The sequence below is a fragment of the Typopeltis vanoorti genome, chromosome 12 (assembly GCF_054136105.1).
Source record: "Typopeltis vanoorti isolate ZY-2024b chromosome 12, IOZ_Tvanoo_1.0, whole genome shotgun sequence".
Lineage (NCBI taxonomy): Eukaryota > Metazoa > Arthropoda > Arachnida > Uropygi > Thelyphonidae > Typopeltis > Typopeltis vanoorti.
Window position 1 is genome coordinate 40,407,435 of NC_143560.1, and position 22,933 is coordinate 40,430,367.

The window sequence follows — 22,933 nt, forward strand, 5'->3', positions numbered from 1 at the left end:
TTAAATATGGTGCTCTTTCTCCCTCACCATCCTATCCCAGTTCTGTAACAATTAATATTCCATCTAAAGAGTCTGTAGTAAGAAAGAATATGAATAACTTTATACATAATTTTTTTTTTTTTTAATTTTTTTTTTCACATATATCGTGATGAAATTTTGTGCGATTAATTTTCCCCACGATTAAATTTCCAGCAATGAATAGTCATCATCATCATCTCCGTGCTGAATTTTAATGGCAATGAATAGTCTCTATGATGAATTTTTCCTCACGATGAACTGTCCGGACACGATCATGAACTACAGAATAATATTACAGTAGCAATTTTTTTGTTTGTTTATTTTAAAAGGAGATAGATCCAAAAGCATTAAAATGATTAATCTGTTATCAACTATTCTGAGCAACTAATATTATAAAGACAGGGTACATTTCTGTAAATTATATGCATTCTTTGGCTAGTTTGCAGGATGAAAAATCAATTTCTAAGAATAGAGACAATGTCACCTCCATATGAGACCAACTAAACTCACTTTCACTTGAGATAATCTCTATAAAGTTCCCATGTAGGTTTCTTTGCATCCTACATAGAATGTAAATCTGGGTCTTTCCAACCTAAGAGTATCATCAATAACAACTGAGCTGTGGAGGTGGTTCACCAACAGCAATGTTTTGGAACAAATGCAATGAAACATTTAAAAAAAAAAAAAAAAAAAAAATCATCATCAAATTCCTGCCATGTACCCTCAAGGAGTGTACAGGATATGATAGTATAAATGAAAAAAATTACATCACTACTAAATTCCTATCTACAATTTTCCTCCAAATCAGTCTGTTACTTGTCAAGACTCCAACATTATCAGATCTTATATTTCAATCGTCTAAGGCACTTTGTACCGTATCAATCCACCTATATCTTGGTCTTCCTCTGGGTCGTTTTGCTGCCAACCTCGCAGAGAACACTTGTTTTGCTAATCTTTCTTCGTCCATTCTGTTTAAGTGACCATACCACCTGAGATCAGCTCTGCTAACGCATTCCTGGATGTTGACAATGTCAAGTTCTTTCCTAATATCCTCATTTTTAATATGATATTGCCATTGATGCCATTTGTTAATGCCTATAATCTTTCTCAGGACTCTCATATCTGCAGTCTCTAGTCTTTGGTCAAGTGTTTTACTTCTGACCCAGCTCTCAGATCCATAAGTTAAAACTGGTTTGAACACTGTCTTGTATACAGCTAATTTAGTGTTCCAACTAATTTCTCTCTTATTCTATATGAATTTATTCAATTGACTTCCCACTATACCAGCTTTGCTGATTCTGTTGTCTATTTCTATATTGAATTTACCATCTTCACTAAAAATCGTGCCTAAGTAGCTGAAATGTTTTACTTGTTCCACAGGTTCCACGTTCCCAACACAGTTGACATTTTCAAAGATTCTGCCTATTTTCATTGTCTTTGTCTTTTTATTGCTGACCTTCATACCATATCTATTACAACAGTTATTCAATTTAGTCAACAAATCTTGCAGACGTGTAGCGGATTTATTTAGAAGTATAACATCCTCCGCATAAAGCAAAGAGCTGACATTAACATCTCCAATTTTGATATCATGTTTAATACCACTTTCCTTCATAATGCGATCCATATAGATAATGAATAACAGAGGGGATAATGTACAGGCTTGTCTCACACCAGATTTAACATTAAACCATCTTCCTGTACTTCCTTCAATTCTAACTGCTGACTTACAACTCAAATAAAGATTAAGTATTGCTTGATATAATAATGCCCCATTGACACCATATAACTGTAGCATATTGAATAGCTTCTCTCTTGGCACCTTGTCATATGCCTTTTCCAAATTGACAAAACTTAAATAATGATCTTTGTTATATTCCCATGCTTTCTCGACTATTTGTCGTAAAGTGAAAATCTGATTACTTCAAGGATATCTTTTTCTCCTGTTTTCATGTCACCTTTATCATCTCTAACTCTTTTTACGGCACTCTTTCCTCCATTCCTAAGCTTCTTCAACAACCTCCAGAATATTTTGCCACCTTCTTGATATTTATTTTCTATATTCTTGCCAAAGTCCTCCTGACTTTTGTTTAGCTAGTTTTACAGTGTTTAGCATTCTTGCATTTGTCTCTATATTCTCTAAGAGCACAAGCTGACTTATTTGACAGTAACTTTTGATATGCTTTCTTCTTTTCCTTCACTGCCTCTTTAACTTTCAGTGTCCACCATTGAGTTCTAATTTTTTTATCCTTGCAGACAACTTCACCATATGCCTCTCTAGCTGAATCAATCAGGGTTTTCTTCAAGGCTTGCTACTGAATCTCCAAGGTTTGATTCCTGTTCTCAAACTCTTTCATTTTTTCTTCAATAATCTTTGTGTATTTTAGTCTACAGTTCACATCTGAGAGCTGCTCAACTTTTATTCACTTTAAAACTTTCTTACATGTTATTCTTTTCAATATGAAATTCAATTTTATCCTGCTCAAGACTAAATAGTGATCACTTCCAATTTCAAATCCTCTGTACACTCTGGTGTCCTGCACCAGGTAGAAAACATCACTATCAACAATAACATAGTCAATGAGACTTTTCTTATTCCTAGCCTCTTCTCTCCATGTAAATTTGTGCATATTTTTATGTTGGAACATGGTGTTAGTAATAACCAGTCCATGTCCTGAGCAGAAATCCAACAGATATTTGCCATTATTATTAGCTTTGCTCTTTTCTCCAAATTTTCCCAAAACATTTTTGTATGTCTCACAATCATTTCCTACTCTGCTATTTAGATCCCTAACAAGGACAACTTTTCCTTTTTCATTGTGTCAGTTGCTTTTTCTAAAGTCTCAAAAAATTCCTCCAATTCTATCTTAGTAGAACCTTCTGTGGGACCATAGGCACAAATAAGTCTCAATGTCCAGTTCCCCATTCTCATATTTGCCCACATTACTCTACTTGAGACTGACTGCTATTCAAGAAGATTAGCCTCATATTTTGTGTTGAATACTATGGCTACTCCTTCTTTTCCTTGATTGTCAACATTTTGTATTTATTGCTCAGAAAGATCTCACCAGTTTTTGTCTTTTTTGTTTCAGTCATCCCTATTATGTCGATCTGGTACTTATCTAATTCCTCAGCTAGCTCCATTTCTTTGCCATTCAAGCTTCTTATGTTGATAGTACCGATTTTTAACTCTGGTGATTTTGAGTTGGGGTGTGTTTTCAGATTTGTTCCAGTGGCTGACTTTTCACTGTTTGCCCTGGTTCCCTGGCGAAAACAATGGGGGCCTTGTTTAACCGGGAGACGCCCTAGCCGGCATGAAATTTTGTCATGTTGTACCATCATTTTTTATTTTGGTTTAACCAATAAGAATACAATTTGGTCCTAAATCCCAAATTGCCAGCCCATCCTCGTTCGTTCAGTATTCAAGTAGATACCCAACTGGATGCACCATGAGAAGGTGAGGATTGGACATTAGGTCAGAAGCACTGGTCGGTTCTCCGCATTCCTTTAAAGACTATGCGGAGGTCTCCTCTCAGTTATACAGCTTTGACCATTATATATATATAATTATATACCAGGGTTGTAAATAAGGTAGAGCCAACACTATCAGGAGATGTAGTTGGTAACTCAATTGTTACTCCTGACAAGAGGCACTAGTTGTATGTAACGTACATGCACACAAGGTGACACAGCTATTCTAACAAGTGTCCTTGTGTAGAGAAGTGGTTGAAGTCAAATAGGTGCAAAGCATGGCAGGAGATTACATTGAAGGGATGTAATCACATAGATTTGATAAACTAATGGGAGTAGTTTTGTATTATATATGGCTGTGTACGTGTTGTTGGGGGGGGGGGAAGAGATGAGAAGTTGTGGTCAGAATTACCTAGGAGGCTCACTACATTCACAATGCATTTGGAAGGGTCACTGGATGAGAAAGAGATCCAGGGTCTTTGGGGGAGTGGTCGGGTTATATGGTATTTGTGTAAGGTTGTTAGTGGTGGCAAATGTTTCAGCATCTCTGCTTGCAAGATATGTAAAACTGGAGGAGGAAAGCCAGTTGGTGTTATGGACATTAAAATCTCCTAGGAGGATGATTTGACTGTTAGGAGAGTGGGACTGAAGAAAATCAATTTTAAAAGAGAGGAAATTAAACAGCTCAGAGTAGTTGGTGGCATTAGGAGAGTGATAGAGACAGCAAATGTATTTGACTGAGTGGGGAAAGAGATATTTTCAACCAAAGATGGTCAAAGTTGGGTGATTTTAGGTTAGGTGTTCTCTGACAAGATATGTCAGAGTATGTGCAGATGCCACCCTTGGGTTGAAAGGAGTTAAAGAGTGTGTAGTTTGGAAGGTTGAGATGGATAGTGGTGGAGGGGGAGGTGCGATTTGAGTTGCTGCTAAAAAGAGTAGGTGGGGTTTGGTGGACTGAAGATGTATGGACACTATTAAGGTTGGAGTTGAGGCCACGGATGTTAGTGAAGTGGATGTGCAAGGTTCTATGGGGGCATATATTTGACTGCAAGGGTCATGTGCATTTCCTATGCAGTAACTGCATAGTGGTTTCCACAGTGTCTGCTAGTGGTGTCACTTGATTTTTGCACTTATTTAACTAGGTTGTAGTTGTTAATCCAGCTGTTGTCTTTATTTTGTCATTTTTCTTCAAGCTGTCTTCAATGATGGCATCCTTGTTCCCTCTGGACAAATGTTAAGTCAGGTTGAGCATCTATGTGTGATTGGGGGCAAGCGTCCTTGAACATGTTATTTATCAATGTTATTGATTTGGATGCCTGTCAGTGTATCGCAGGTCACTTTCACAAGACCCGGAAGGTTTGTTCCGTCCTTTCTTTTACTTATGGGTTTGAAACAATGGCATCTGACGATATTGCTGGGATCGAAGTTGCGTGTGTGAAAGTATTGTAGCTAAGGCAGTCCAAAAAATAAATAAATATATTGTAAAGTGACTTAGGAGAAAAACTCCAGTTTTGTTCACAGTCTACACTAAAGCTTACTTCACCTGAAGAACAATCATTAACAGAACTAAGTCTGTCTTTGAATGGGCCAAATGGAGAAAACCTGGCTCCTGTGCTAATGGCAGTCTTCTAGTTGCTTACAACAGTTGCTGGGTGCTATTCCAGCGATCTCTTGTTCTCTCCTCTCCAGCCAAGTGTTGAAACAATCCCTCTGCATCAATCCTATAAAATCCTTTAAGTAACTTAAACATTTCTATCATATCCATCCTCTTTTTTTTTTTGCCCATCAACCAAATTTTGCAATTCACAAATCCTTAATCTCATATTCTCATAGGAAGCATTTTGGAGACCACTCTCCATCTTGGCCAGTCGCCTCTGGATCCTCTCCACCATTTCCTCGTACCCAAGAAACGTACCCAGGTAACCAGACTTGAGCACAGTAATCCAGATGTGGTTGTTTCAAGGATTTATAAAGAGGAATGATAACTCCTTTATCTTTGCTTGTTAGTGTGTTCTTCAATAACAAAGTAATCATGTGAGCTACACTCCCTCATTTAGAAATATGCTCTCTAAACTTCAACTCTCTATCTACTACATTTCTTCTCTATCAATTTCCTGGAGTACGGTTCCACCAATGTGGTACAGAGATTGTAATCTTTGTATTCCAAAATGCATAACTTGACATTCTTCCACATTAAATTGACTTCATTATGCTTTATGATGGATGATTTAAAGATATTTAAATCATCCAGCAAGCTCTCTACAGTACCTTGATTAACTATTATCCTACCCAACTCTGCATCATCAGCAAACAACTAAATATCTCCCTTAAAATTATTTCCTATCATTTATGTACAAATTAGATAGCAGTGGTCCAAGCAGAGCCCTGTGGCATACTACTAGTCATCTGCCTTCTCCTGAATTCAGTCACTCCATATACTACTTTTTGATATTTGTCCATCAGCCACCCTTTTATCCATATCACCAGTTTCATATCCATTCCTATTTGTTACAATTTGCATAACAGAGTTCTAAGTGGCATCCTGTCAAATGCCTTTCCAAAATCCAGCAGCATCATTGTGTAGCCTTTATCCAACTCAGCTATCACTCTATTATAAAAAGTTAGCAGAGTACTAAAGCATGACCGACCCTTCACATGCCATGCTACCAATCATAGAGTATCATATTCTTATCCACTCATTCCTGAATTCTCTTTTTGACCAACTTTTAACCACCACTCCTTTCACTCTCTCTTGGGATTTTGCCAGGGCTGAGACTTAAAGAGCCTAGTCAAAAGCACTGCCAGTTCCTCTGCACATTCTTTTAAAATGTGAGCGATATTCCATCAACAGCTGTAGTTGCATTCAGATTCTGCATTATCCTAAGTACCCCAATACCTCTGCCATAACAATATGGCAGAGTTGTTACCTCTCTACCATCTGCACTCATTAAAGTTATTCTACCATAGTCATTCTTTCTCCTACTTGCCATATAATGAAAAAATTCTGGGATTTTGTTTTGTCTCTGCATGGTTACCTTCTTCTCATAATCTGATTTTGCCTTCCTTACCATGCTGGTCACTTTCATCTGTTCATTGTACTCTTCACAAGTTAGCTGTCACCTTTCTCCACACAAACACACATACCTTCCACAACATCTTTGTTTTGCAGATGTTGCTTGATGATATTTACCATTCATCTAACTCCTACCTAATTTACCCTTCTGATCTTGGGTAAACATTGTGATATTGCTTCCTCCAGATACCTCATTGACCATCCCCCATGCACTGTAAACATTTCAGCATGTAAACGCACTGTAAACCCTTGCAGATCTTTATGCCACGGTACTACTGCTTCAAGCTGTTTTCTAAGTGTATCATAATCACTTTCCCAAACTGGAGGAATGTAGCCACCTTAGTTATGGATAGGTCCTTTGATCCTATAACAAGATCCAGCATTCTTGAATCCCAAGTCCTCTCTGTCACATTTTACTTTAGGTCTCGGTAAGTACATAAATTCAATTTCCTTCCTGCATGTGATCTTTCTTCCTTCCAATCTATGTCTACAAAGTTGAAATCCTCCCCCATAATAATTATGTGACTTGCACTAATGTACTAATCTGCTGATGCATGTCTTCAACATCATCCCTGGCACCCTCAGACCTGTGGCAGCAACCAATTTTATATATTGTCCTAATGGCCTCAATCTCACACCATAATGAGTGAGATTGAGGCCATTGTTGGCTGTAATTCATCTACTATCATCATCATCAGTATTCTTCCCACTGTCATGTCTACTCTGTTCTCCTTGAAAATACTATATCCATCATGTTCTGTCCCTGTAACTACATTATCTGCTGTTAGCCAAGTCTCACTAATGCCTATAACTTTTGGCGAGGTTGCACTAACCAATGCCAAAAATTCCTCCATCTTATTCCTGATGCTTCTAGCATTAGTATATAGAAACTGTAGCATCCCCTTAGGGATGCTTAGGTACCCAACCCTTTCTCCATTCGATATTGTTGCCTGAGAGACTAGATTCTGTTTTTTGTTCATACACAGACACACACACACACACACACACTTGTTTGCTTCATAGTTGCCTTCACATGCACTCATGTACATCTGCCCCTAATTTCTATAGTTTTTTTGACTTTGAACTTCCACACTCTCAGTGAACATTTTCCAGTAAGGACTATAAGTTATAAGCTCTCTAGACACCGAACTCTGAATCCATTTGAGTGCAGTCCATCAAAATTGTACAAATCTTTCCATCCATCAAACTCAGGCCATAGGCCCACAGACTGCATCATTCCTTCTGCACAAACTGTGTATTGATCTATTAGCTATCATCGACCTCCTTTTCAGTTCATCTCTATCATAGTGTGGAAGCAGACTTATAAACATCATCTTCTTGCTCTTCCTTTTCACTTCTTCCAATAACTCATTCAAATTCTTCCTCATATACAATACTTCTCACCTCTCAGGTCATTGGTTCCAGCCAAAACAATAACTTCTTCCACCTTCCCTTTCTACATTCTAAGAGCATTACTAATATTATTAATTTTCGTACTGGAAAAAAAAGATTTTGTAGTGCTTTCGAGAAGTACTTTCCTTATCAGAGAATCTGCATAAAAATTATTTCTCTCCTTTATTCTTACAATTTTCTTTTTGGCTTTGGACCGCTTGCTTTTTTCTGTTTTCAATTAGACTCATTTCTTGCTGTTTCTGCAGCCTTTCAACCTTGTGCTTTTTTCCAGTGAAGGACTATAAGTTATAACCTTGACATTTCAAGCCATGTGTTGTGAAGTTTAGTGGAGGAGGCATCATGAACTTGGGAAGGTTTTTCCACTAAATTTTGATAAGTTGCTGCCCTAAATTTTGGTACACTGTTCTCCCTTCCATTCTTTCAGAAGAGCATTAGTGAGATTAGTGCTCTGTACAGGCCAGTCAAGTTCTTCAACACCCAACCTTCAACTAATGCTCTTCTGGAAAGGGAATTGCTGCAACAACATATCAAAATCTAGTGGAAAGCCATCCCAGAAGATTGAAGGATGGACCAACTTCAGATAGATGCCTTTCATATTAGTGAGAGTTGGGATGAGCAAGCATCCAAATATTTTTGATCAGATAGTGTAAAATAAACAACTCTATAAACATCCTTAAAATACTGAGCACTGTCCATTATCTTCTCAGCTGTCTTAAACTACCATTGCAGTATTGTTTATTTCCAACATCCAAATGGCACACACTCTAACGGGTACACTGTGAAAAAATGAGAATCAGTCAGAAGCCTTAGTTCTCTGTAATCTTTAGAGAATATGCAAAAATCTTTAGTTATCTAGTTCTTTCTCACTCATAATCACATAGATATAACATACACTTTATAAAATTAATATCAAATCATGCTGAAATATATATTAATAGCATTTTCCCCCAATCAAACCAAGAAAGTTGCAACTTACTGGCATTAAGCGTTTAATGGCTACACTTGCTCCTTTCCATTTTCCTTTGTATACTACACCAAAACCTCCTTTACCCAATACTTTACTAGAATTAAAATTATCAGTGGCCTTTAAAATTTCTTCATAAGTAAGCTGTAAAGGAGCAGGTAAGTTTTCTTCTAAGGAACTCAGGTTATTTATACCTAATTTAAAGAGTGGAAAAATTATTTATGATGAGCATTTAAAATTTTATCACCTGAACTATTATGCCTATGCACGCTAAAAAGTATTAAATAATAAAAAATTTACTTTAGCATGATATCAGATCACCTTGTGCTGTAATAAGAATGTGATTATAGGCAGCCTACAGAATTAAACATATTATAGGTCCAGCTTTTCATGAGGTGGAAATGACATAAAAATAAGATGGTCAAATGTGATTAAATGCAAACAGGATCTGATAGAAACACACATTTGTAGGGGAATGGTTATGGCATAGACATGGAGTTTTGTAGAACATGATAAGTTTGGAATGACTAAGCAATTATTCTAGAAAGTTGAGTATGATCAGCATTGGTATGGCATCTAGGCTTTTCTCAAGATGTGGTGAGTGAGCAGGAACAGGTTATGTGTGAGAGTGTTTTCTACAATTCAAGAAGTGTTATATAGTTTTGCAAATTCAGAGTTTCCTCATCCTTCACTATTATTAAGATAACTGTCAATAATAAGGGTAGTGTTCCTGTTACAAGCTATTGGTTTGTTGAGAGTAAAGTAATGAAAGTAATGACAACTTTTTCAAGTAATTCAGAAGTGTATTCATATAAAAATTATGAATGAATGCAGCATAAAAGGTAATGGCATTTTATAGAATTGCCATCCTAAGAATATCCATTACTTAGTTAATTAACCTAATGTAAATTATGTACAAGTATATCATAACATCATCAGAGTACTTCCATTCTGCTGGCCAGCCAGTCACATGATATTATTACGAACCCATGGAAAACTGAGAAAATAGTAATTAACACAGTTATAAACAAACACAGCCAAAGGGGAAAAGATGCACAAAGCTTGTTAAAAAGATATAAAAGTGCACTGGTGTCCAAAACCTAAGGACGAATACTATTTCTGAAGATTACAAGCACAAATTTGGATGAATCAGCTTGTGGAAATTTGTATAACTGATGATTTCGAATAGAAAGCAGATACAAATTCAAAATTTCAAATTGCATGCAAAGAGGTCACGTGGTAGCACTCAAGAGGAAATAAAAGGCAAAAGGCTGTGTTAAGTGAATTGGCTTAAGGAATAAAGGAATATCTATAAAGTAATGTCTGAAAGACATATTCTAGAAGATTTCATGTGGGAAGAATTGCTGGGGAGCTGGAAGAAGGCCACAAAATTACTGATATTGCCAGAAGTTTGGAATCTCACATAGCATCGTATCCAGGTTCTGGGCAGCATTTCAAATCTTACGATGTTGTGAGAGCCGCATCACAGTTTGAGTGGACATATTCCATACTGTAATGTCTCTTTATAGAGTTTTCTGTAAGCACTGTACATTAATTCCTTAACTACATCTTTAGGAAATTTGTAACTTTTTCCAAAAATGTAGTGCAATTTAATTTGTATGAAATTTTTGTTCAAAGTTTTTCCACTATGACTTCTGCAATACTTCAGCCTTGGTATCACTTCTGGGTCTGGCTCTTCCCATGGTGCATAGCATTATGGAATACTAAGGCAACTGATGTGACATCATTAGTCTCTATATATGAGTTGCCCTGTCATGAAGTTACTTTAAAGGATGAAACCAAGAATATAATTTCTTGACATCTTTGATTTATTTGTATGAAATTCATAACACATTTTTTGGATAATATAATTTATTAGCATGCTGGCAATAAACTTATGTCCACATTTGGGTGTAGTTATGAAAATTTTTTCATATACACATAAAAAGGTAGTTCACCCATAGCTTTTGGGCACCAGTGTATATGATACCAAGAAGATTTAAAAAGAAAAATTACTATATTAAAAATAAAATAAAAATTATTATGACGTATATAGAGCATATAATTATGCATATAGACATATACAATAAAAAGATTATTTACGAACATTGAATAGAAAGTGTACATAAGACATAACAAATAAATCAACCTAAGAATGTGTGTGTGTGTGTGTGTGTGTGTGTGTGTGTGTGTGTGTGTGTGTGTGTGTGTGTGTGTGTGTGTGTGTGTGTAAAATATAAATATTACATTAATTACATAAATAAATAAATCACAAAAACTGTGTAAGTGCAGATACATATTACAAAGAAACATTGGATTATTAATGAGAATTCAAAGTCACCATTTTTCAGAATTTTCAAATTTTTTGACTAGATCATTGGTTTAAAATTTTCAAAATTCTGGGAAATAGTACCTTTGAACTGTCACTAATAATCCAATGTCCATTTGCAATATGAATCTGCAATCTTTACACAAATTTTTACATGGTTTGTCAAATGAGTAAATCCCAAACATTCAAGCCTCCAGAATTCCTGCTACCATTGTTCTAAACAAAGATTTTCATGCCTCTTTTAATGGAGTTTGTGATGACAATGTAGTCAATTTCAATGCTACCAAACATTTTCATGCAAAAAAGGATCTTGGTTCACCTTTCCTCATGATACAAGACTAGATCTATCTTTTTGGTCTGGCCTTTGCAGGCAATCATCACATTGAAATTGACTACATTGTGATGACAATGTAGTCAATTTCAATGCTACCAAACATTTTCATGCAAAAAAGGATCTTGGTTCACCTTTCCTCATGATACAAGACTAGATCTATCTTTTTGGTCTGGCCTTTGCAGGCAATCATCACAATGGAACTTATTCAGCCTCCCAAAGCACTGCATGCTTTTCTGTTCAAAATGTTGCTTATTACCCACCTACCTAGCTACTAATATGTAATATACCTGGCTACTAACTCTGTACAAATCCACTCAACCTTAAAATATCACTATTACATTTTGGCGGTGCACTAAAATTCTTCCTAAAAAAAATTCTTAGTGCTGTTCCAAATGAGACAGTTCACTTATCCATCTCTCTTGTAGAGTCACTGCAGCCACCATTTCACAGAGAGTCTCTTTTTGCTTTGTGTTTTCCTACAGATACTTCCATAGGCTGTTCCACAGAACTGGCATCCATCATTCCCTCCACTTCTGTCAAGCCTACAATAATTTTAGTCTGCTTAACACCCATTTAGAGGTCAATGGCTAACCCACCAAACTGCTTCTTCCATTCTTTCACAGGAACAGCATTCCTGTAACATTTGCTACAAATTCTGAAACCTTTCACATGTGGAGTGATATATACATGTGGAGTGATATATAAGTTTCACAGAAACCTAATTAATGCTATGATAAATTCTGTGTCTGTTGACTGAGCATATTTTCTGTACATCTTGGGTATGAATAACCCTGCAATCACTAAGGGTGACCTCAGCTGAAGCATTATATTTTACATGGAATTTGAATCTGGGGTTTTTCCAAATAATCATCATCATCACTAGCTGAGATACAAAGACTCCAAGATACATTTACAATACCAAACTGTGAAAAGACATTCAACTAGATATATTAACTTGATTCAGGTTAATAAAAGCAACTAATTTCTAAGTCACTGGTTCTTTTGTCAACAATTCTTGTATTTTAAAATTTTTAAGTATTAAATATGACATAGTCACTTAGTTAGCCATCTGTGATACCTGCAGTGAAGTATCTTTGGGAACACTTGAGTTGTTTGTTAATTTTTGTTATCTGTTAATAGAAGTAAAAAAATTCAGAAAAAGTAGAAACCTTAAAAAGTGCCCCTCCCCCCTTTGCTGTGGAAACACTTTTTTCTCTATAGCAATAGGATGCATTAAGAAAGACCGTTATTTCTAGTTGCCAACTAGAACCTTTTATTTTTTTTCCAGCTGGTTCCAAGTTAGTCTGCCTTTGACAGGCATGTAAGGTTTCCTCCTAGACACTTGGTTCTTAATCCTACAACTCAGGAAAATCAGCTGTATAACTCAAATTATTTCAGACAATGTTTCAGAGTATTTGAGACAATCCAGTTAAGGTTCAGAAATACAAAATGTGCCTGCTATATCTTGATGTCTTGGAATTGGCAGTAACCCTGAATCAACTACCATCAATGAGTAAGGGTAGAGACCAGATGCACACCAATTCCCAAAAGTTTAGTGAGGGAGAAGAAAGTTGTATCTAATCCCATTGGGAATAAAAGACATTAGCATACTTATTTATTATTAGAATATGCAATATTTGGTTTCTCTATATCAGCTGGATATAAACTTCCCAAACTTTGGGCCACATCCCCCTTGGGGGCCGTGAAATAATGAAAACAAATTTAAAATGTTTTAATACTAGGTGTGCCATGTCAAATGTGTATGTAAGATGCTAAAAATATAATATTTGCATTTGATTTTTGCAATATTCACTGTGTATGTTTTGTATTGAACATAAATACAATATGTATTTATGTTCAATACAAATTTTTTTTTCGATGGGGGATGTGAAATATTTTAATTTTTCCAAGGGGACCCTTTTACATCCATAAGTTTGGGAAGCACTGCTCTATATCACTCAACTGGGTAGTGACTAGCATCAATATTATGTTGCAAATAAATTCTCGTGTTGGCTGCCAATTTAATGTTTTTCACTCTGTTCCAGTGCAGTGATGATTTTAAACGTGCATTAGTGAAACTGTCATTATGTGCCTCTAGGAATGGCTGGAAATGTCAGCTAAGTCTCTAACAATTACTCCTCTCATTACACTGTTCTTGTTGCAAATATCTCAAAACTTCTTTGGCATGTTTATGAATCATTGTGCACTTACCTATTTTCTTTGCTAATATCACATGCTAGTTTTCATTTCATGTAGATCAAATGGCATCTTTAGAGTCAGATGAATAGTATTCTGCTATTGCAGAAGATGCAATCACAAGAACATTTTTTTTTTTTTAAGCCAATCATAAATTGATAGCCAATAGTTTTCCTGGCAATGGCTCATTACCTGTTAGATACTGTTCCAAATCAGTAACAATTTCTTTTTCTGAGCACCTCTAATAGGATTAGGAATACTAACTTCTTCCAAATTTTTCCTGAGATATGCAACACCTTGTCTTTTATTTTCATTATATTTTTGATGCAATGTTTTTCATTTTTTAACAGTCTTCTTTGCCTGGTGTTCAAGCTTATCAGTTGCTGAGTGGTGGTGGTTGGAGGTAGATGGCATTAGTGGAGATGATGGTAGTTGTGGTTCGTTGTAATTGGAGACAGAGTTTTAGAGTAGGTACCCTCCCTCGATGAGTCATTGGACTCCCTGGAGATGTCACGTAATAATAATAACAATCAGTTGATTGTTATTCATATTGATCATTTTAGGAAGGTGATGACAATATGGGTGATAAAATAACTAAAATAATTTAATTATTTCCTGTATTTTGCCAAAATCAAATTGGCATCACCAGATCTTAAGCATCAAGGAACAAAACACAGGTAAAGATACAAATATGCGAGACTGAAGAAAAGTAACAAAGCAACTCAAAGTTCTAAAATACATCACCTAGTGCCTTGAATCACATCAATTGTTTTAGTATCCCATAATGTCAGCATACTCCCTTTCAGATGTGTATATTGCTATGCATTATGGGGAAAAAACCCCATGGCTGGTTTTTTTGATCATTATTAAGGTCTCATTCACTGGGAGCAAGACCCAGGGAAGATATTGATACTGAATCAATGTAGAAGTCATGCAGGTAGCTGGTGTCAGAAAACCAATTGGCAACTTCTTAGATACTTCTTGTTTCCTTAGAAAAAGTATTCAGATGTTTACCCTTCAAATGTGTTAGAAACATGATCAATGTGTCAAGGGCTCAAAGGGTATAGATTTTATTAATGTAATGTCCAGATTTGATAGCAAAGTATCCAAGGTGAGAAAAAGGTAGCTAATGGATTTTAAATAGTTATATACTGCACATAATTGCAGACTTATTAATTTATGGGATCGGTTTCTTTAAAATTAAAACAGTCTGGTGACAATGGTATCCACCTAAACCATCTGATATCAAAGTGAATAACTTTGATATCAGAGTGATTATATCAAAGTAATTATAATGTTATCAGAAAAGATTTAGACTATCAAACTGATGATAGTCTAAATTTGATAGAATGAATTCCTACTCAGAACAGGAACTTGAGACAGTGTAGGTGCATAATAAGCACCTATACTGCATTTGCACCTGTAATATACCATATATAGGGGAAACAGGACGCACAATTCCTATCAGACAAAAGGAACATAAACGACACATTAAATATAATAGCTATGGTGAAGCTGGCCTTTCAGATCATGCCCTGAACACTCTACATAGAATTGACTGGAAAAACACCAGTTGTTTACATCACACCAAAACATGGCATGAATGCAAATTTAAGGAAGCCTGTGAGATTCTTATCAACCACCCCAATCTGAACAATAATGATGGCTTAAAAATCCCAAGCATATGGAAGGCACATATTCAACCTTTCTCTCTAAGAGTTAACTATAAACAGGACTGTAGGTAATCCAGAATCCAAAATCTAAAATAGCAATTGTAATGTTAAAAATAGGACATCATTGTTACTGAAAGAAGACTATCTATAAGAAAGAATGTTTTTCTCAGGTTACCTTAAATAGAATTTAGCTTTGATGTAGTTTCTAAATAATTAATTAATTTGTAATTTTTTTTTTCTTCACTAGAGGTCATGCCAGTAGAATAACCGGTGATCAAATCATTGTTTCTCTAGCTTACTGTGTGTAATGTAACTCAGCTTGTCCTTGTATCTTTGTATATACTCCAGATGATGATCTTAATATGAAGATCGAAATCAGGAAATTAAAAGTTATTTATAACACGGTTGTAAAGTCCATAATTTCGAAAATGAAAAAATGGAAGTAGTGATAATACAGAGTGGCCATAAAATAACTTTCCCTCTTTGGAGACATCTGTAGCTAAAACAAATAAATGGAATGAGACCAAATTTTATATTGAGACTTTTGAAGGAATGGGATAATGATTTCCGCGAAAAAAAGATTTACTACCAAAAGACACCAATAGGGGAAATTTTGGAACTAGTGGAGCTGAAAACAAGCGGATAATTACATTAAAGGCAGATAAAATGGAATAATAACATTTCGACGGTGTAAGCGACAGCCGCGTCACTCATTCCGGCTGGATATGTGGCGCGTTACAATGATAATGAATAATTATTATTAATACAGGCAACTCCAAGGAGTCCTTAGACTCATCGAGGGAGTCCCTAACATCACGTCAAGAACAACTATTCGACATTCACACAGTACCTATCATACCTCGCCTTGAACTCATTCACAGTCATGGCATCCACAATACACTCTGGCAGCTTATTAAACTCATTCACCAATCTCCAAGTAAAAATCCTAGCTCTAACACCCTTGCTAACCACACTCTTGCCCAGCTTCCATGTATGGCCCCTAGTCCTCCCACCACCAGTCCTATTCTCAAAAATATCTTCTGAATTAATCTTATAGAAACCCTTCAGTAATTTGTATGTCTCAATCATATCACCCCTTTTCTGCCTATCAACTAATTTCTGCAACCCACAAATCTTCAACCTGTTCTCATGAGGTTCATTCCATAGACCTGCTATCATCTTGGTCACTTGTCTCTGGATCCTCTCCACCTCCATTCCATCAAGAAGAAACCCTGGCACCCAAATCTAGGCACAGTAGTCTAGATGGGGTCTTATTAAGGCCCGATACAGAGGAACAATAACCTGTTTGTCTCTGCTTGTTAAAGTATTTTTCAGCAACCAAGTGATTTGATGAGCTGATTTAGCCACTTTTGCGATGTGCACCCTAAACTTCAACTCCCTATCCACCAACACTCCCAAATCCCTGGCCTCATCAATTTCCTGGAATACGGTTCCACCAATGTAATATACTGCTGCTAATCTTTTCACCCCAAAATGCATAACTTACACTCTGCCACATTAAATTGACATCCATTTTCCTTAGCCCAGTCCTCCAAACTATCCAAATCATCTTGCAAAATTTTGACATCCTGTGCACTCACTATTGCTCTACCCAACTTTGCATCATCAGCAAACAAATGAACACTTCCTCTCAGATCCTTTCCTATATCGTTGATGAACAAATTGAAAAGTAGTGGTCCAAGAACAGAACCCTGTGGCACACCACTAGTCACAGGCCGTCTTTCAGATTCTACTCCTGAATAAACCACTGTCTGATATCTCTCCATTAACCACCCTCCTATCCATCTCACCAACCCTATATCCATCCCCATATGCTGCAGTTTACTGATTAGAATTCCATGTGGTATCCTGTCAAAGGCCTTAGCAAGGTCTAGTAGAATCACTGTAAACCCATTACCCTTATTCAGTTCAGCCGTCACTTTGTTATAAAATGTGAGCAACTTACTGAGACATGATCTCCCCTTCACAAAACCATGCTGTCCCCAATACAGTATCCCATTTTCATCTATCCAATCCTGTATTTTTCTCTTGACTATTTTCTCCAAGACCTTGACAACGATTCCTGATATGCTGATCGGTCGGTAATTTACAACAGCAGTCTTGGAACCTTCTTTATGCAGTGGAACTATTTTCCCCTCTTTCCACTCTCTCTCTCGGGACTAACCCAGACCCAAGACTCAAACAAAATTCTCAATGGAACTGACAATTCTTTAGCCGCTTCATGTACGACATGAGCTGGTATACCATCCAATCCCACACATGTATTGATATTGAGGTTTTGTAATAGACTATTCACCTCTACTTCATTCACCACAATTCCCGTATAAGCTATTGGTTCATTCATTCCTGCAATGCCACCACTTGGATGATATACTCTTGCAGAGTGCCCGCTCAGTAATTCAACTATATCAACTGATTCGGTTACCTCCCTACCATCAGCATTTTTTAAAATCATTCTGCCATATACATTTTTTCTTTTACTAGCAACATATCGAAAAAACTGTTTGAAATTCTCTTTAGCCTGAATGGCTAATGTTCTTTCATAATCCGCTTTTGCTTTTCTTACCACACTCATTACCCTTCTGGCCTGCGCTTTATACTGTTCATGTGCCTGCCAGTCACCTTTCTCCTTAAATTCCCTCCACAGTTGTTTCTTTTTTTGCAGCTCAAGCTTGATGGTGTTATTCATCCATTTAACCCCTACTTGATTTATTATTTGGACTCTAAGTATACAGTCAGCCATTGCCTCATGCAAATGCTTCTTAACCGCCTCCCATACACTTTTTTTAAAATCATTCTGCCATATACATTTTTTCTTTTACTAGCAACATATCGAAAAAACTGTTTGAAATTCTCTTTAGCCTGAATGGCTAATGTTCTTTCATAATCCGCTTTTGCTTTTCTTACCACACTCATTACCCTTCTGGCCTGCGCTTTATACTGTTCATGTGCCTGCCGGTCACCTTTCTCCTTAAATTCCCTCCACAGTTGTTTCTTTTTTTGCAGCTCAAGCTTGATGGTGTTATTCATCCATTTAACCCCTACTTGATTTATTATTTGGACTCTAAGTATACAGTCAGCCATTGCCTCATGCAAATGCTTCTTAACCGCCTCCCATACACTATCAACATCCAGCCCTTGCAGTTTTACATGCCATGGCACTGAACCAATCAAACTCTCCTAAGCTTATCATACTTACCAGCCCAATAATTCCACATGTACCCCTCTTAATTGTAAATTCCACACCTTTAGACACCTCCCAAATCAAGACCCTATGATCACTCTCACCAATTGGTGGTAACGTGGTCATATTCGTTACAGCCAAATTCTCAGATGCAATTACTAGGTCGAGCACTATCTGACCCCATAACTATCTGACAGCATGTATTTTCCATTATATGCTGTCAGATAGTTATCCCTTAATAACTGCATAAAATCCAATTCCTTTCTCCCATGTATCCTCTCCTCCTTTCAATCAATGTTACCATAGTTGAAATCTCCCATAATAATTACCCTCCTTCCACTCATTTCTTCTATTTGCTTATGCATACTATCTCCACCATTTATTCCATCACCTGGTCTATAGCAACACCCAACTGTATATTTTGTTCTGATAGCCTCAAATGTGCTCTTTTCTTTATCCTGATATTGAAATCCTGATATTTTCTTTATCCTCTTATTGATGATAGCTCATCAGCTATCATCAATAACACTCTCCCCCCCATTTTATTCTCCCTGTCACTCCTGAACACACCATACCCCTCACATTCAATCCCACTAGTTATATCATCTTCTGTCAGCCATGTTTCACTAATGGCAATAACTTGTGGCCTCGAAGTGCCAACCAAGGCCAAAAAATCTTCCTTCTTGTTCCTAATACTTTTGGCATTAGTATACATGAATTTGTATAGTAATACATGAATTAGTATACAATTAGTATAATAATTAAACTAAAACAACAACCTGCAAGAGACACAGAAATTAATGTAGTGATTGAACTCACAGGAATAATGTTTTATTCATCAGAATCAGGGTCCCCTGGACCACATACACGATTTTCAATGTGCTGACCTTTCTTGTGTACAACAAATTACATCTGGTGTGCGACATGCTCTACAGCTGAGAGTAAGGAGTCGGATTGGATGTTCATAACAGCCCGTTTTATGTTCTCTTTCAAGACATGCAAATTGGGAATGCCACCAACATACACAACAGATTTCAAATACCCCCACAGCCAAAAGTCACATGGAGTGATGTCCGAGGATCGAGGTGGCCATGCTGTCAGAAAGAACTGACTGTACATAGGACCTGTACGCAGGTTATGAAGCCTTCTAAATTCCCGAAGGGCCGCTACAGTATTGCACTGTTTAAGGTACTGAGGCAAGGCAGGACGCATATTGAGCACAATTCATCAGTCATTCGAATAACTGCTTGAATGTTCCCAATCCCTTTTTAAGTGGAATTGGTGGCGCTGCTGTCACGTACACACAGTAAAATTTGCATAATCCTTTTTACCTGTGTTTACTGCAAATATCTGACTGCTTTCGGCTAAACCAGCACCAAATTTTCCCTTATCGGCAACGTTTAGTACTAAATATTTTAGCATGCCTTCAAAAGTCTCAATATAAAATCTGGTCTCATTCCGTTTATTGATTTTAGCTACAGATGCCTCCAAAGAGGGAAAGTTATTTTATGGCCACCACCCTGTATTATATGACTCTGTTATTTAAAGAGATAAGGAAAGTTAAAGTATTATTAACAAAGGATTTTAATATTGGTGAAAGAATAAAGAGCTGATAATGTAACCAGTAGTAAATTTTGGGGGGCAACTTTGTGACAGTTATTAATAGCAACATGTGCAAGAATCTACTAGAAGGGACAGAATCTCAAATTTGATAATATCAGAGGAATTAGTAACTGACCCCTTTGTAACAGTGATCATTTGAGAACCTTGAAAGAGAAATTATGACTAAGGGAATAATTACAAAGCATCAAGGGTGAATTTCAAAAAAGCTAAATATGATGGTAAGTAAAACGAATTAAGAAGTATGAAATAGAAGATATTAATGCGAAACTGATTAATACTAAGACACCTTACATAATTTAATGTTTAAATTCATTCCTAAGATTAAATTTTACAATATCTGGAACCGGATAGATGAATAATCAAGTTCTTAAAGAAATACATGATAAGAAAACGTTACTGACAGAATATCAATCTGATAAATCAATCAGAAAGTATGAAATAAAGCAACTAGCATTAACTGTTAAAAGACTACAAAGCAAAATTTGAATTATGAACAGCTAAAAATGCTAAGCTTAATCCAAAAAAGCAGATTGATATGATAAAAAATAAAAAAAGGAGAAGGGATAAGGATAATATAAACAAATTAAGCGAACGAGTTCTTCCAAACAATTTTGAATGATCCAGTCATGACTGGATCATTCAAAATTGTTCGGAATTGATAGGGTTGGAGGTGGGGATTATCTCTTCCCTTTGGTAGTTAACATATGTATGTTAGGGTTAATTAATCAATTAAAATTTTATCACAGAAGGGACAGGATCATTGAAATTCATTGAGATTGAGAATAGTTTAATCTAAGTGGAATTTTTTTTTTTTTTTTGGGGGGGGGGGGTGATTGCAAAACAAAGAATATATTATATATCAGTACTTCTGTCTTCTTCTTAGTGTTTTAAACAAGGTAATGAAAAATTTAATCCAGAACCACTTCCAGGATATTCTTGACAGGAATTGTTTGGTGAGCAAGGCTCAACATAACTTTTAAGACAAATAAGAGACTGCTTAAGACAAATTTGTCTACTTTTCATGAAGAAGTAACAAGAGAATCAGAGCAATGGTTATAGTGTAATTCATTTGGATTTTATCAAGGCCACTGATAGCATTCCAATTTAGCCTATCAACTTAAATGTTCCCTATAGGTATCGATAATCATCTAGTGAGATAGGCAGGAAATTGGTTTACTGAGAGATGACAGGAAGAGGTATTTAAAGGAGATTCTTCAAAAAGCCAGGGTATGAGGACAACATACTATGGGATTCAGCATTAGGACTCTTGTGGTATAAAAATCGTCATCTTCATCAGAAATCTGATTAATTATGTGTCTTCAAGGTGTACAGATATCATAACAACCTCATATAAACTGTAATTTGCTTATCATGTTTTTTTTTTTTTTTTTTTTACAGTATTATAAAATATCGAGTATATATATTTCATAAATATGAACTAAGTATTTAATTATATGACAAAACGTTTGTTTTTAAAATTTATTTTTGTACACATTTATTAAAAGAATTTTACACTTAGCATTACCATAACTGATATGTGGTTAAGTAGTGGTGACACAAAAAGAAACTTAAATGATTAAATACTCAGCTTGCTTATCATAATATTGTATTCCTTATGGAACTATATAGAAAAATGCTGTGTGTGCATATATATTATGTTATATCTATTTATAACATTTTTCCTATGTTAAAATCAGTGTAATCGCCACATGGATCTTTATCTCTATTTTCTAAGGAAGAACCATGAAATTGACAATGAAGAACAATACAAGGTATCAAGCCTTCATATGCATAAGTAAGAATACTATATGCTCAAATAGGAAGCAAGAATGCCTACAGATTTTACATATATATAAAATATATATATAAAATGTGTAGGCATATATATATATATATATATATATATATATATATATATATATATATATATATATATATATTCCGTAAAGCAAGACAAAATCGACAGTAAAATTCATTTCCTTGGATCTGCTTAAATGTTCTATTCCTAATATCAGTGATTATTTTCATGCCCACTTCAGAAATGAAAGAAAGCAGTTTATCATCAAACTTGTTTGCTAGGAGATATATGCAAGAAGAATAACCAAGTGAGATCTTCAACTTCTTTTGTTGTCACATCCACAGTTATTTTTGATTTTTATGGTGCAAAGATATCAAGGGTCATACTGTACCAGGACACAGTTACAGCAGTACATATGGTAAACAGTTAGTAGAACAATCACAAACATTCATCCATGCCCCTGGTGGGATTCAAACCTGCAGCTCTTGGCTAGAGAGCAGATAAGATAACTACTCAGCAAACCAGGCGAACATGATCCACAGAATTTGAGGATAAAACAGACTGAATGAATATTGAATGGGTAAAAACAAATAACAAAATAATAAAACAAACAAAGATAATGAGATAAATGCTGAAAAGGAAGTTCTCATATAGCTGAACAAAATTATAGAACTTTTTTGCTGAGTGTTATATATTCATTTTTTTTTTTTTTATATATATAGTCGGGTCTCTTTTTATGCAGAAAATGCGTTCCACAGAAATCCGCATATAAAAAATTTAAACAAATGAAGTTATGTGGTGCATAACAAAAAGTTATGCACCACATAACTTCAAAA

General features: G+C 35.9%; 1 protein-coding gene across 2 annotated transcripts in view; it reads right to left on the reverse strand.

The window, feature by feature from the left end:
• LOC150100727 (uncharacterized) overlaps positions 1 to 22,933 on the reverse strand; it is a 208,755-nt gene that overhangs the window by 96,495 nt on the left and 89,327 nt on the right. For both annotated transcript variants that reach the window (XM_090401664.1, XM_090401663.1), the window contains exon 6: positions 8,952 to 9,133. In XM_090401664.1, the coding sequence (XP_090257790.1) occupies positions 8,952 to 9,133 (182 nt within the window). The remainder of the gene's footprint in view (positions 1 to 8,951; positions 9,134 to 22,933) is intronic.